The sequence below is a fragment of the Gorilla gorilla genome, chromosome 15, assembly GCF_029281585.2.
Source record: "Gorilla gorilla gorilla isolate KB3781 chromosome 15, NHGRI_mGorGor1-v2.1_pri, whole genome shotgun sequence".
Classification (NCBI taxonomy): Eukaryota; Metazoa; Chordata; class Mammalia; order Primates; family Hominidae; genus Gorilla; species Gorilla gorilla.
Window position 1 is genome coordinate 80967814 of NC_073239.2, and position 13482 is coordinate 80981295.

The 13482-nt window shown below is 39.7% G+C and overlaps 1 protein-coding gene across 11 annotated transcripts in view; it reads left to right on the plus strand.

Annotated features, from left to right (window-relative positions):
- The window catches only part of SYNE2 (spectrin repeat containing nuclear envelope protein 2), a 374696-nt gene that overhangs the window by 213487 nt on the left and 147727 nt on the right, over nt 1–13482 (plus strand). For all 11 annotated transcript variants that reach the window (XM_055362017.2, XM_063697890.1, XM_055362019.2 and 8 more), the window contains exons 52-56: nt 3171–3436; nt 6499–6667; nt 8487–8642; nt 10998–11138; nt 12984–13166. In XM_055362017.2, the coding sequence (XP_055217992.2) occupies nt 3171–3436; nt 6499–6667; nt 8487–8642; nt 10998–11138; nt 12984–13166 (915 nt within the window). The remainder of the gene's footprint in view (nt 1–3170; nt 3437–6498; nt 6668–8486; nt 8643–10997; nt 11139–12983; nt 13167–13482) is intronic.

The following is a 13482-nucleotide window of genomic DNA, read 5'->3' on the forward strand; positions in this document are numbered from 1 at the left end:
ATAAGATTTTAGTGTAGCTTTTATCCATTCAATAAAAAGTACATCATCTAACAGCCCACACATGTAAGCTTCTGTTAGTATGATTGGTGCTTTTATATATGACAAAGTGAATTTCTGCTTTAAACCTGTCATCTATAGTAACATAATAATCCAGTGTTTATGAAATAAAGTTTATATCAGCAGACTTTTTAAAAAATTAAATGCCTGTTTGTAAGTTTACAAATTAAAAACTAAATTTAAATTTTGATAGAACTTGTGTCCCCCGAAAATTTTACCTCCCTGTTTTCTTAAACAGAATCTCTTTACTATAACTATTCACTTGTGTTATTCAGAATCGTCATTTTATGCTTCAATGATCATAATATTAGTGCTAGAAGAACGTCACATTGTCAAAGATAATTGGAGATGTGAGGCCGGCTTCTTCCACTTGCACCAACAGTCATTTCTTTGTTGGGTCTCTTTTCTGCTGGTTCTGGGTTTTTTGGTCTCCTTCATTGGATTTGCTTGTGATGCAACTATGGGTCCTTCTCCCTTTCTAGACCGGACTTTACAATTGACCGTGAACCTGAAAGTTTTATAACCAATTTGATTAGGATCCCATGTCCAAGGAAAATCATCAAGGTATTGCAAAGCCTATTTCAGGTGGAAAAGTGAATGCATAGGCTTTTTGGCAACTATTTTACTGATGCTAGGACTGTCTTCACACTTTTTAGTGTAAGATATGTTGTTCTGACAAGTGTACACGGTCACATGATCACCAGCAAAATCAAGATTTAAGACAATTCTGTCACCCTAGAAGTTTCCCTCGTTCCTCTTTGTGGTCAGTGCCTTCCATAACCTCCAGCCCCTGGAACCATTAATCTGTTTCTGTTCTCATAGTATTTCCATTTCCAGAATGTCATATCGATGGACTCCTTACACTTTGTGGCCTTTTGAGTTTGCTTTTTTTCACTAAGCATAATGCACTTGAAATTCTTGCTGCTGCTTGTATTAGCAGTTCATTTCTCTTTATTCCTGAGTAGTATTGCTTTGGGTGGATGTAATGCAGTTTGTTTATTCATTCCCAAGTTGAAGAATTGCCTGGCTTTGGGGTAAAATTATTGTCCTAATAAAAATTGTGGCCAGGAGCAGTGGCTCACGCCCGTAATCCCAGCACTTTGCGTGGCCTAGACAGGTGGATCACGAGGTCAGGAGTTCAAGATCAGCCTGGCAAAGATGGTGAAACCCTGTCTCTACTAAAAATACAAAAAAAATAGCCAGGCATGGTGGCAGGTGCCTGTAATCCCAGCTGCTCGGGAGGCTGAGGCAGAGAATTGCTTGAACCTAGGGCGTGGGAGGTTACAGTGAGCCGAGATCATGCCACTGCACTCCAGCCTGGGTGACAGAGAGAGACTCCGTCTCAAAAAAAAAAGAGATTGTTCTCCCTCTTGTATTCCCCCTTCCCAATCACTTACCAACTTCACAGTGGACACTAGAGCTTGGGACTGAGGCTTGCAAATGGTAGTTTATTTTGGAAAGTGATCCCAGGGAACAGGAGTGGGAGATGAGGGGAGCTGAAACAGGAAAGGTCTGAGCCTTTATTCTTTTTACTCTTACTGGATTGTGGTTGCTACAGCTGCCCATTTCTGGTTATTATCAAGTCAGATCTGCCAGTTTCTGGTGTGTAAGCACCAAGAGGTGCCCCATTAAATCCTGGATTACAGACACAGTTTTTTCAACCCTGATGCACATTGGAAACCCTAGATGTACAATTCCCCCATCTATGTAACAATTTCTTTATTTGCATGCTAGTTTCCAGCAGGGGGACAGAAAATGATACAATGGAAACCTTATCTCATTTCCTGGTGTAAGTGTAGCTATCTGGCAAAGAACTAGGACTTCTAATTCAACTGAATTTAGGTTTGAGGTGATGAGAAGCACCCATTGCGCACACCTAGGTCTCTTGGACAGTGGCCAGTCTACATCTGCATCCATGTATTCTAGTTATTGGGTACCCAACTGGATCATACAGCCCAAACAGCAGGGCAGCTTATACCACAGCCCAACCCTGCTGCGGTGCTTTTTCCCCAGGCCCCTCTCGACATTGGCAGCATTCTGATAAATGCATCTGAGCAGTAATCCCAAGGATAGCATATACTGCCTCCTAGACCCCAAAAGGCCCGTTCAGTGCTGTGTCTCTTTTTTAGTGGTAGAGTTGTAAGATTGAACAACTTGACCTTTATCTTAGAGGAGAAGTCCTGGCATGCCCCAGGCCACTAGACCCCTGATACTGGGGCTCCTGAATTTTCACAGGCTTTGTTTCTCAGCCTCTGGCATGTCTGACTGGACATTCAGGTCCTCACCATTTCAGTTAGCATGATATCATAAACATAGATGACTGGAGTGATATCCTGTAATGTCATGACTGCAAGATCCATGAATGTGTTTGAACGTGGAGCAGGAGAGTTAACCATCACTGAGGCAGGATTTGATAAATGAGTACTGCAGCCGAGGGGTGGGCCAGGGGATTCGAGGGGAGGCATAAGAATGACCTGATTCAGGGGCCTTTGAGACTTTTTTCTACATCTTAGTTGAGTTCAGGGCTGGTGGAACTCCCAGTTTCTAGATATGTGATGTAATAGGTTATGTATTTCTGAGTTCTGTGTACACCACTATTGATAAATACTTCCCTGGTTTGGTAATTCTGGCTGCTTTACCTTTGTTGTGTGTCAGGGTAATGAGAACCTGCTGGACTTACTTTTTTAGCATACAGGGATTGGAAGTGAAAGAAAAGAGACCAGCAGAAAAATTTTCCATATCCAATAGTTGCCCAACCTCTTATACTTAGTGAAAGCAGTTTGGTGGAGCTCATGTGCTTATCTCAGGAGAAATGTTGCTTTATCCATCTGAAATCTGAAGGAGAAATACATTATTTATGAAGATATTCAACAGCATTTCCTTCAGCCCACCACAGCAGTACTCCATTTCAGTCACACATCTACATGAGCAATAGCTGGGCATTATGGGATTCTGATAGTAGAGGATTAATATTCCCAGCTATAGGAAAACAGACTAGGATATGGCACTAGGAACCCTTTGAAGAGAGAGCGTACAAAAATTATGGCTACTTCAGGTCCTGAAATGTAATTGTATATTTTACTTATTTTAGTTCTTTTTGTTTTTTGAATTAGATTGAACGAGAGGCAATTATTTTAGATAATCTTCAGGAAGAACTCCCTGAAATTTCCAAAACAAAAGAGGCAGCCACCACAGAGGAACTCTCTGAGCTGCTAGACTGTTTATGCCAATATGGAGAGAACGTGGAGAAGCAACAGCTGTTACTGACTCTACTTCTTCAGCGCATCAGAAGTATCCAGAATGTTCCTGAAAGCTCAGGGGCTGTGGAAACTGTTCCAGCATTTCAAGAAATTACTTCTATGAAAGAACGATGCAACAAGTAAGATTTATGAAAAACTATTAAGGACATGTGCTTGACAATTATGGCTCAAAATTTAGAAAATCTAAAAGTATAGAATAATGGCAAATGATACAATAGAATTGAGGTGAGACAACACTGATAGGTATAAAAAGGGATGGAACAGATTAGTAACTATAATTAAGCACACATTTTCCCTCCTGGTATTAATGAGGGTGAATGTCCTTCCAATTTCCTTTTTTATCATTTGTGGGTTTTTTGTTTGTTTGTTTGTTTTTGCCCTTTTTCTAGTTTAGTAATGCATATTCATTATAGGAAATTCAGGCCGAGCGCGGTGGCTCACTCCTGTAATCCCAGCACTTTGGGAGGCTGAGGTGGGCAGATCACGAGGTCAGGAGATCAAGACCATCCTGGCTAACGTGGTGAAACCCCGTCTCTACTAAAAATACAAAAAATTAGCCGGGCGTGGTGGCAGGAGCTTGTAGTCCCAGCTACTCGGGAGGCTGAGGCAGGAGAATGGCGTGAACCCAGAAGGCAGAGCTTGCAGTGAGCCGAGATCGCGCCACTGCACTCCAGCCTGGGTGACAGAGTGAGACTCTGTCTCAAAAAAAAGGAAATTCAGAAAATGTGAAAATTACAAAAATTAATATAAAAATCTACCTTAATGTCACCACTCAGCAATAACCACTGCCAATCATTTTTTCTCCTTTTTTACTATGATTTTGTTTTTAAATAAATTGAGATCAAAATACTTGTACTGTTTTGTATTCTGCTGAGTAATTTACCAGCAAATCATGTTTGTCTTCCTATGCCATTAAATGTTCTTTTAAAATGTAACTAGCTGTGGCCGGGCATGGTGGCTCACGCCTGTAATCCCAGCACTTTGGGAGGCCAAGGTGGATAGATCACCTGAGGTCAGGTGTTCGAGACTGGCCTGGTCAACATGGTAAAACCCCGTCTCTGCTAAAAATACAAAAAATTAGCTGGGCATGGTGGCGCACGCCTATAATCCCAGCTACTCAGGAGGCTGAGGGAAGAGAATCACTTGAACCCAAGAGGCGGAGGTTGCAGTGAGCTGAGATCATGCCATTGCACTCCAGCCTGAAAAACTCCATCTCAAAAAATAAAAATAAAAAATGTAACTAGCTGTATAATATTCTACCGTGAAGATATGCCATAATGTGTTAAACCAAGCCCCTAATAAGGAATCTTTAAATTACTTTTTTTTAATTTTCATAACAACACTGCAGTGAATATTCTTATGCCAGAATCTATTTTTTCATCTGTGACTAATTCATTGAGAAAGATAGTGAGAAGTAGAATCACTGGGTCAAAGAATATAGTAGTTTTATGGCTAGAGGTGCTCTGAAGAAAAAGCAAACTTGTTTTTTCTCTCTACCCTTACACACCATGCAACAAAGCACTTCTGACACCATGTTGGTTATGGGGGTTCCCCACACATCAGGCAGTTCTCCAGCAGACACCAATTCATTTCTCACGCTATCCACCCGGAGACAGCATCAGATCACACAGGCTGGGGGTGAGCCATCCCACAAGAGGACCTCTACTTCAGATGCCAATCATCAGTAGTAGGTTGCTACCTATACTTCTCCTTTTTTTTTTTTTTTTTTTTGAGACACAGTCTTGCTCTGTCGCCTAGGCTGGAGTACAATAGCACGATCTCAGCTCACTGCAACCTCGGCTTCCTGAGTTCAAGCGATTCTCCTGCCTCAGCCTCCTGAGTAGCTGGGATTACAGGCATGTGCCACCACACCCGGCTAATTCTTTGTATTTTTAGTAGAGGAGGGGTTTCACCATGTTGCCCAGGGTGGTCTCGAACGCCTGACTTCAGGTCATCTGCCTGCCTCCGCCTCCCACAGTGCTGGGATTACAGGCGTGAGCCACTGCGCCCCGCTGGTACACTTCTGGCTGATAGGCTATAAATCAAGGGATCCTTTGATACCTTTCTTGGGTTCAATTAATTTGCTAGAGTGGCTCACAGAACTCAAGAAAACACTTTACTCATGTTTACCAGTTTATTAATAAAGGATATAATGAAGGATACAGATAAACAGCCAGATGGAAGAGGTGCCTAAGGCATGGTATAGGAAGGGGCCTGGGGCTTCCCTGCTCTCTCTAGGTGGTGGAACCCCCAGGCTTTCAGCAGTCCAGAAGCTCTCTGAGCCCTGTCTTTTGGGTTTTTTTATGGAGACTTCATTATGTAGTCATGATTGATTATGTAATTGGCCATTGGCGATCAACTCAACCTTCAGCTTCTGTCCCCTCCCCCAGAGGTTAGGGGTGTGTGTTGGAGGTAGGGGTGGTACTGAAAGTTCCAACCTTTTAATCACATAGTTGGTTCCCCTGGCAACCAGCCCTCATCCTGAGGCTACTCAGGATCCCACCTAGAGTTGCCTCCTTAGAACTAAAAATGCTCCTATCACTCAGGAAATTACAAAGGGCTTAGGAGCTCTGTGTCAGGAACTGGTCAAAAATCAAGTATTAGAACAAAAGACTCTCCTAGCTAGCACTCCTATCTACAAGGGTATTAAGAGCTCTGTCTCAGGAACTACAGCAGAGATCAAGTATATATTTATTATATCACAATATCATAGATACTTACCAAATAACCCTCAGGAAAGATTTTACCCACTTCAGTGCCTCTTCTGATATTTGCTGCATCCATAGCAAAATGGGTCAGCTTAAGAGAAGAAGCCCAGTGGGATTGTCTGTCCCCAAGAGCCCACCTGTGATTCCATTCACACCTCTAAGTCATTTTCCTGTGAGCTCAAGGATTACGTGGAGAAAAAGAGAGGACAGAAATGTCGGTTACAATGTAATGTGTGAAAAGAGAGTATTTGAGGGGAAAGATTTGGAGAGGTTTTTGATTAAGTGGTAGATTTTGTACCTGTTTGTATATGTGGTACATCCATTATTGAAAATTGTTACTTTTTTTCTTAGAGGAAATAACCATCCTTTAGGAGCTATTCAGGCATTTCATTAATTGTTGCAATAAAACTGTTTCATTTTATTCATAGAAGAGCAGGGTAAAGAAACAATTATATTTTGACGTTCTCTTTTAGGCTTCTTCAGAAAGTTCAAAAAAATAAAGAAGTGGTGCAGACTGAAATCCAAGAAAGACATTCCTTCACAAAAGAGATAATTGCTTTGAAGAATTTCTTTCAACAGACCACAACTTCATTCCAAAATATGGCATTCCAGGATCACCCAGAAAAGTCAGAACAATTTGAGGTAAGTGAGGAATGAATTAGTGAATGTGGCGGGTACAGGCCCACAGTCTTGTATCCAAAGTCCTTGGGGTAGAGATAACTCAGTGGCTGGGTTTGGGGGAGCGGTCTGGGGAGAGAGAGAGAGGCATAGGCAAAGGCCCTGTGGCATGGCATGGGCAGAACCAAGGGAGAAGATCAGTGTGGCTGGAGAGCAGAGAACAGAGTTGAAACAAGGCTGGAAGGTAGGCCAGTCTGGACCAAGCAGCCTTCTTTCAACTATGTTTCCAGTGTGTTTGGTGAACAAGGGCCTCAGACCACTCTTAAGTAGTATGTTACATTACTCCTTTAGTAGGACATGGCGCCTTGTCTCTGACAGGGTCTATGTACACCCTACAGGTCATCTGGAATCTCATTTCTTCAGAAGAATCTCCTCTTTCATTCCAGTCCAATAGTGACAGCCCAAAAGGATGTTTGGAAGTTTATTCGAAAGTCACGTGTTGGCCGGACATGGTGGCTCACACCTATAATCCCAGCACTTTGAGAGGCCCAGGCAGGCAGATCACTTGGGGTCAGGAGGTCAAGACCAGCCTGGCCAACATGGGGAAACCCCGTCTCTACTAAAAATACAAAAATTAGCCAGGCATGGTAGCGTGTGCCTATAATCCCAGCTACTGGGATGCTGAGGCAGGAGAATCACTCGGACCCAGTAGGTGGTGGTTGTAGTAAGCCGAGATCGTGCCACTGCAATCCAGCCTGGCTCCATCTCAAAAAAAAAAAAAAAGTCACATGCTGTCTAAACAGAACTTTTGGTTATTATATTGGAAAGTAAAGAAGCAGTCTTCATGGGGAAGCCTTCTAAGTGTACGTCTGAATGAAAGCCTGTACTCCTGGACTAGGTGTAGATAAAACGGGATGACACTTACTTATTAAACCCCATCTTTGAATGGCATTGTTCTCTAACTTTCTCTCTCTAGATTTGTCCTCTGCTGAGGATTAAGAAAAGGAAAACAACGACACATTACAGAGTCATTTAAAATTGTAATCATTCTTCAGTACAGTGACTCAATCCATGAACACAAATAATGCTACTGAACAGCTACTGTAAAAACAAAACAAACAACAAAAAAGCCACAGTCAAGTCAAGAAGTATTTTTCCACTTGATCTTTGGGAAACTTTCCCATACAAATGAGTTTCTCCTGTATAATTACTGCAGGAGAAGGTAGATCAGATTTGGTTTCTAGGCCACAACCAATAGACTATTTGTTCAGGTTTCTTTTATCTCCTAAAAACCTACATTCTTTGTATGGAACTGGAACCCTCCCTTTTGAAAGAAGTTGAGCTCTGCAGGGCTGTCTAATTACATGAAAGTAGACACTTCTGCTCCAAGCGTGGGGCTTTTAGTGGCCTTGAATCATTGTGATGATAATGGAGGAAGAAGTAGAAATAGCAACACGTTAAAACAACAACAAAAAACTTCTTTGAAACTTTTTTTTTTTTTTTTTTTTTTTTTTGCTGCTTGCAGCTTTTTAGATCAGGACTGCAATGGAGATACAATTAAATCCTAAAGGTACTTTAGAAGCAGGGGGTGTTGTAATGTCTTTTCTAGATAATGGTGTGACACTATGAAGAGATATCAAGTTTAATTCTTACAAATTAGAAAGCATCATCTGACTAAACTGAGTGTCTCTGGGGCTTAATCAGCTTGTATCACTAGTGGGGTTTTGTCATGCAAACTGCACTCCTTTAAATCATAAGGATGTGCTGGAAGGCTGCTTTCACTTTTTAGAGTTAAACTTTTCCCCCAGTCTCGTGAGTATTGCAACTCTCTTAATGCTTTTAGGAGCTTCAAAGCATCCTTAAGAAAGGGAAACTAACTTTTGAGAATATTATGGAAAAACTGCGAATCAAGTATTCCGAAATGTACACCATAGTCCCTGCAGAGATTGAATCCCAGGTGGAAGAATGCAGAAAAGCTTTAGAAGACATAGATGAGAAGGTAATAGTAATGTCTGTACTACTGTTATTATTTACGGAGCTGAATGACTATCAAGAGGAAAATATCATTTAATGTCAAATTCCATTTGCCAGGATTTCAGCTATAACTTCTTTTAAGAGTTAAGTGACCATCGTGTCTATTGAATGCTAAGATAAAGATGCTCTAAATATGTGACATAAGATAACAGAATTGGATGATTTATATGTATTTAATTGTCAAAATGCTTATTCTTCTCTTGCATTTTATAATACAGTTATATAATATTTTTTACTGGTTTTGTTTGCTTTTGTACAACCACTGTACAACCACTTGAACATTTTGGACGTTAATACTTTGCTTTAAAATACATTCTTTGAAACATTTTGACATTACAACTAAGGTAATAAGAATACAAATTTCACAACTCACTAGGAATAGCACTTAGTATGTAGTGTCTGTCTAACGATGATGTTAACAGAATTCTCATGAAAAGTACCTGAGCAAATCTTTATACCTGAAAGTCCAGATTTAAAGAAAAGGTGGAAAATATTTTATAATACTAGAAACATAGGAGCTTAGCAAGATATTTTGATTAGATTGTAGAAAGACAGCCCATATCAAACAGAAGAAAATTCTGTTTGGTCTGGTATCCACAGAAGGATTTTTTTTTTTTTTTTGTCTAGAATACTTACAACTTGATAAATAAAATAGATCTTAAACACAAAAAAATCAGATTTCAAACTTAGTTGCTAGAATATGTCATTAATTCTATGACAGATTTCTCAGGAAAATCTCACATGTAAAAAACATGTAAACTCTTAATGTATATTTATAACAAATCTTTTTTAGTTAACACACAAGAAAACCTATTTCGTACTTTCTCAAGGATCTCGTTACTATTGATTTTATTTCAGGAAAATACTAAATATTTTGAGAGAAACTAAATGTTATTCTCATGAATACTTATGAAAATCCCTAGCAGAGTAAATTAATAATCAAAATCAGTCATTCAAATTCAAGGTAGAAAATTTCCGCTATGACCCTCTATATTTGTAACAAACAGCAACTAATTTTTATTGTGTGATACAGCTAAAGGAAGTTCAAGGATCCCGGGGGACAGACATAGTAACATTGTGTATAATTCAAATGGCTACATATGTTTCCTAAATCATGATCTGTCCTAATGTATCTGAATGGTATACATTTCTGCCAGGAGAATAAGTGCTCAAAATATCAGAAAACTTTTCTTGTGGTAATTTGTGACACAGCCAGCCATGAAAAACTAATATGGAACCAAAGTGGGATTTTTTTTTTTCTAATAATATTGACTGCAGTATGGTCTGGGGAATAAAGACATGATATAAAAGTATCAAGGCCTGATATTGTGAATAGAGCCTGGGACTCAATCTAGGGACTTGGGCGCTTCTTGGGACAAGTTCAGCTACTTCCTTGACATATGACTGTAGCAAGTCATTTAGTCTGTGTTACAGTTTCAGCATCTGTATACTGTCTGCACAGGATGATTTTAGTCTCAATGGTTACACAGAGTTTTTTTTTTTAATTTACAAAACAAAGGATTATACAAAAGCATAAAGTATTATTTGGTTATTTAGTAGCTGCTTGGAGAAAGCCTTATCAAATAGCAAAACAAGAACACACATCAGTCAGGTATTTGGAAAGTGATACATTCAACATTCATTTATTATCTTTCCTAGCTCAAGGTTTTTTTTGTTTCTTTTTAAGAGAATCGTTTAGATAAAAAAAAATTACGCTGTTCAGTAGCTAAGTTTCTGATGGCTGGGAAAACATCTACAAATGGTTACACAGAGAATAATTAAGCTCTGTGCATCCTCAAGAAATAGCAATTTTAGAAGGTTGTTTCACCCAAATGAATACTATGATTGGAATTACATTTTTTTTAAAAAGTCAGCTTGAGAGTAAGTTTGGTTTTACTGAAAACAGATCTATGCAGATAGATTCTCATAAAATGGAAAGATTGTATAAAAATAATTTATCCCCCAGGAGTTCATTTATATCATTTGATCCATATGGAAATGTTTCACACAATCCACTCAGTAATTTTGCCCAACACAGCATATATCTGTAATACATGTTACAATACATGTATTACAGTACAAATAAAAAACCAATTTTTATTTTATTTAAGATGAGATTTAAAAGGTGAAGTAAACACACCTGCCATTTATTAGTCTTCTTGTCCACCTTCTCATTAATGCATTTGCCAGAATTTCTTCCCCCAGCCCTTAAAAGATTTTTACAAGTTAAAACAGAGTGACTACCACTTTTGTTGTTCGAACCTATGAATAAAGTGCAGACAACCTCTCTAAGCCAAATGCGTCTTTGTCTCTTTCACAGATTAGCAATGAAGTCTTAAAAAGCTCACCATCATATGCAATGAGGAGAAAAATAGAAGAAATTAACAATGGGCTTCATAATGTTGAAAAGATGTTGCAGCAGAAAAGCAAAAATATTGAGAAAGCTCAAGAAATTCAAAAGGTAAAATCCTCCTTTAACTCCCTTCAGCATTTGGTACTTCTGACCCACTCCTGCCTTGTTCATCAGTCACCACAGGGTGAGTTCTTTGAATTAATCTGAAGCACAGAAATTGTAAACCAAATCCACAGGGGCATCACCTAGAGAGGCTTGATAGGGAAAGTTGCATTTAAAAATTATTCTCTTGGCCAGGTGCGGTGACCCACGCCTGTAATCCCAGCACTTTGGGAGGCCAAGGTGGGATGATCACTTGAGCCTAGGAGTTTGAGACCAGCCTGGCCAACATGGCAAAACCCCATCTCTACTAAAAATACAAATATTAGCTGGATGTGGTGGCACAAGACTGCAATTCTAGCTACTCGGGAGGCTGAGGCACGAAAATCACTTGAACCCAGGAGATGGAGGTTGCAATGAGCCGAGATCATGTCACTGCACTCCAGTGTGGGTGACAGAGTGAGACTCTGTCTCAAAAAAATAATTCTGTTTTTCCATGGTGGGCATATACCCAAACTTCTGAGAGCCTGTGATTATGAACTAGCATTTTCACAAGTAAAGGAAAGTAAGGATCTTATCTTGGGGATACTGATACTAAAAGTCATTCAATAGAATATGAAAAATATTAAAGCTCTTTTTTAGACTGCAAAGGTTAAATAAAAATAAAAATTCCAAATTTATTTCCCTTGTAAAATGTCTTATAAAATAAAATCTTAGGCAAAACTGTACATAAACACTATTCTACTTCTTAATTCGCAAGTAAACTCCAGCATAGGGAAAGGATTCTTGTTCTAATCTATGTCTTAAGGAAATGTTTTAATAATTTGGGGCTTTTAAAATAGGTCAGAATATGGCTCACTATTGGACAAATCTTAAGCAGAGGAACCTAATTTAACAAGTTAGATTTTCCTAGTCCTCAAGATAGGGAAAAAAATGTTCTTAAGCAAACATTAAGAATTGGATATTTTACCTTTGAAATTTTCCTCTGCCCAGCGAAGTTCAGATTTGAATCCAACCTATTGGTTTCTTGAGTCAAAAGCAGTTGCTCCTAATACATGTTTCTAGAGCTTTCTGCCTCTGCATTCATCCCAAGTCAGCAGATAATTTTCTTTTCTTTTTTTAAATTTTTGAGATAGGGTCTCACCCTGTCACCCAAGCTGGAGTACAGTGGTGTGATCAAAACTCACTTCAGCCTTGACCTCCCTGGCTCAGTTGATCCTCCCACCGCAGTCTCCCAAGTAGATGAGACTGCAGGTGTGCGCCACTACACCTGGCTAAGTTTTGTAGAGACGGTGTCTCCCTGTGTTGTCCAGGCTGGTCTTGAATTCCTGGGCTCAAGCAGCCCACACACCTTGGCCTCCAAAATTGTGTGAGCCACTGCACCCAGCCCAGATATTTTTCTTTGTTTTATTTTTTCACTTGAAATTATTTTGTAGATTAAGAGAGCGTGTGTGTGTGTGTGCGCGCGCGCGTGTGTGTGTATGAACTAGTGTAAATAGGTTCAAGTCTTTCCCCAAGCCCTTTTTAAACAGAATGTTTTGCTTGTCACTCTTGAGAGATGAGGGCTATATTGACCTTGTTTGTGTCAGTCATCTCTAAAAATGTCCAGGTCTTTCTGTTCCCCTACAGCTAATTTGTAGTGAAATGAATACAGTTGTAGTTAGGAGAGCTCAGGAAAAGTGTTTTTCAGTTTAGATCACAAATTGCTGGGTATAAATTAACAACTATTCATGTGATGTTGTTTCTGTGATGTTTTAGTAGCATTTATAAATGTAAATACTGTGTGAAAACCAGGCATTGCCTCCATAAACTATGACCTCTTCATTCAAGTTGACTTATGATTTCCTTCTCCAGAAAATGTGGGACGAGTTAGATCTATGGCATTCCAAACTAAATAAGCTGGATTCTGAAGTTCAGGACATTGTTGAACAGGACCCAGGACGGGCTCAAGAATGGATGGATAACTTGATGATTCCTTTCCAGCAGTATCAGCAAGTATCACAGAGAGCAGAGTGTAGAACCTCACAGTTGAATAAGGTATGGCTATGACTCGTAATAGCTTCATATCATGTGGTGGCATTGAGATGGTGTTAAAGCAAAACAATATATTCAGAAACAGTCAGTTTCTCTTGAATTATCAGTTTTGGACTTGAAGCTGGGGCCATGGTAGACTCGCGTGGGTGCTGAGGAGACAGATTTCAATGCTAGTGCAGGCAGGAAGTCTGATTGGGCAGACAGAACCAAGAATCCAGAAGTTGACCACAGCAAGAGCCAGGCAAACTGTTGGGAAGTCCAGGCTCCCCAACAGGTGGATAAAGACCAGTAATGGGAATTTAGGGCAGGTGATCTCAGG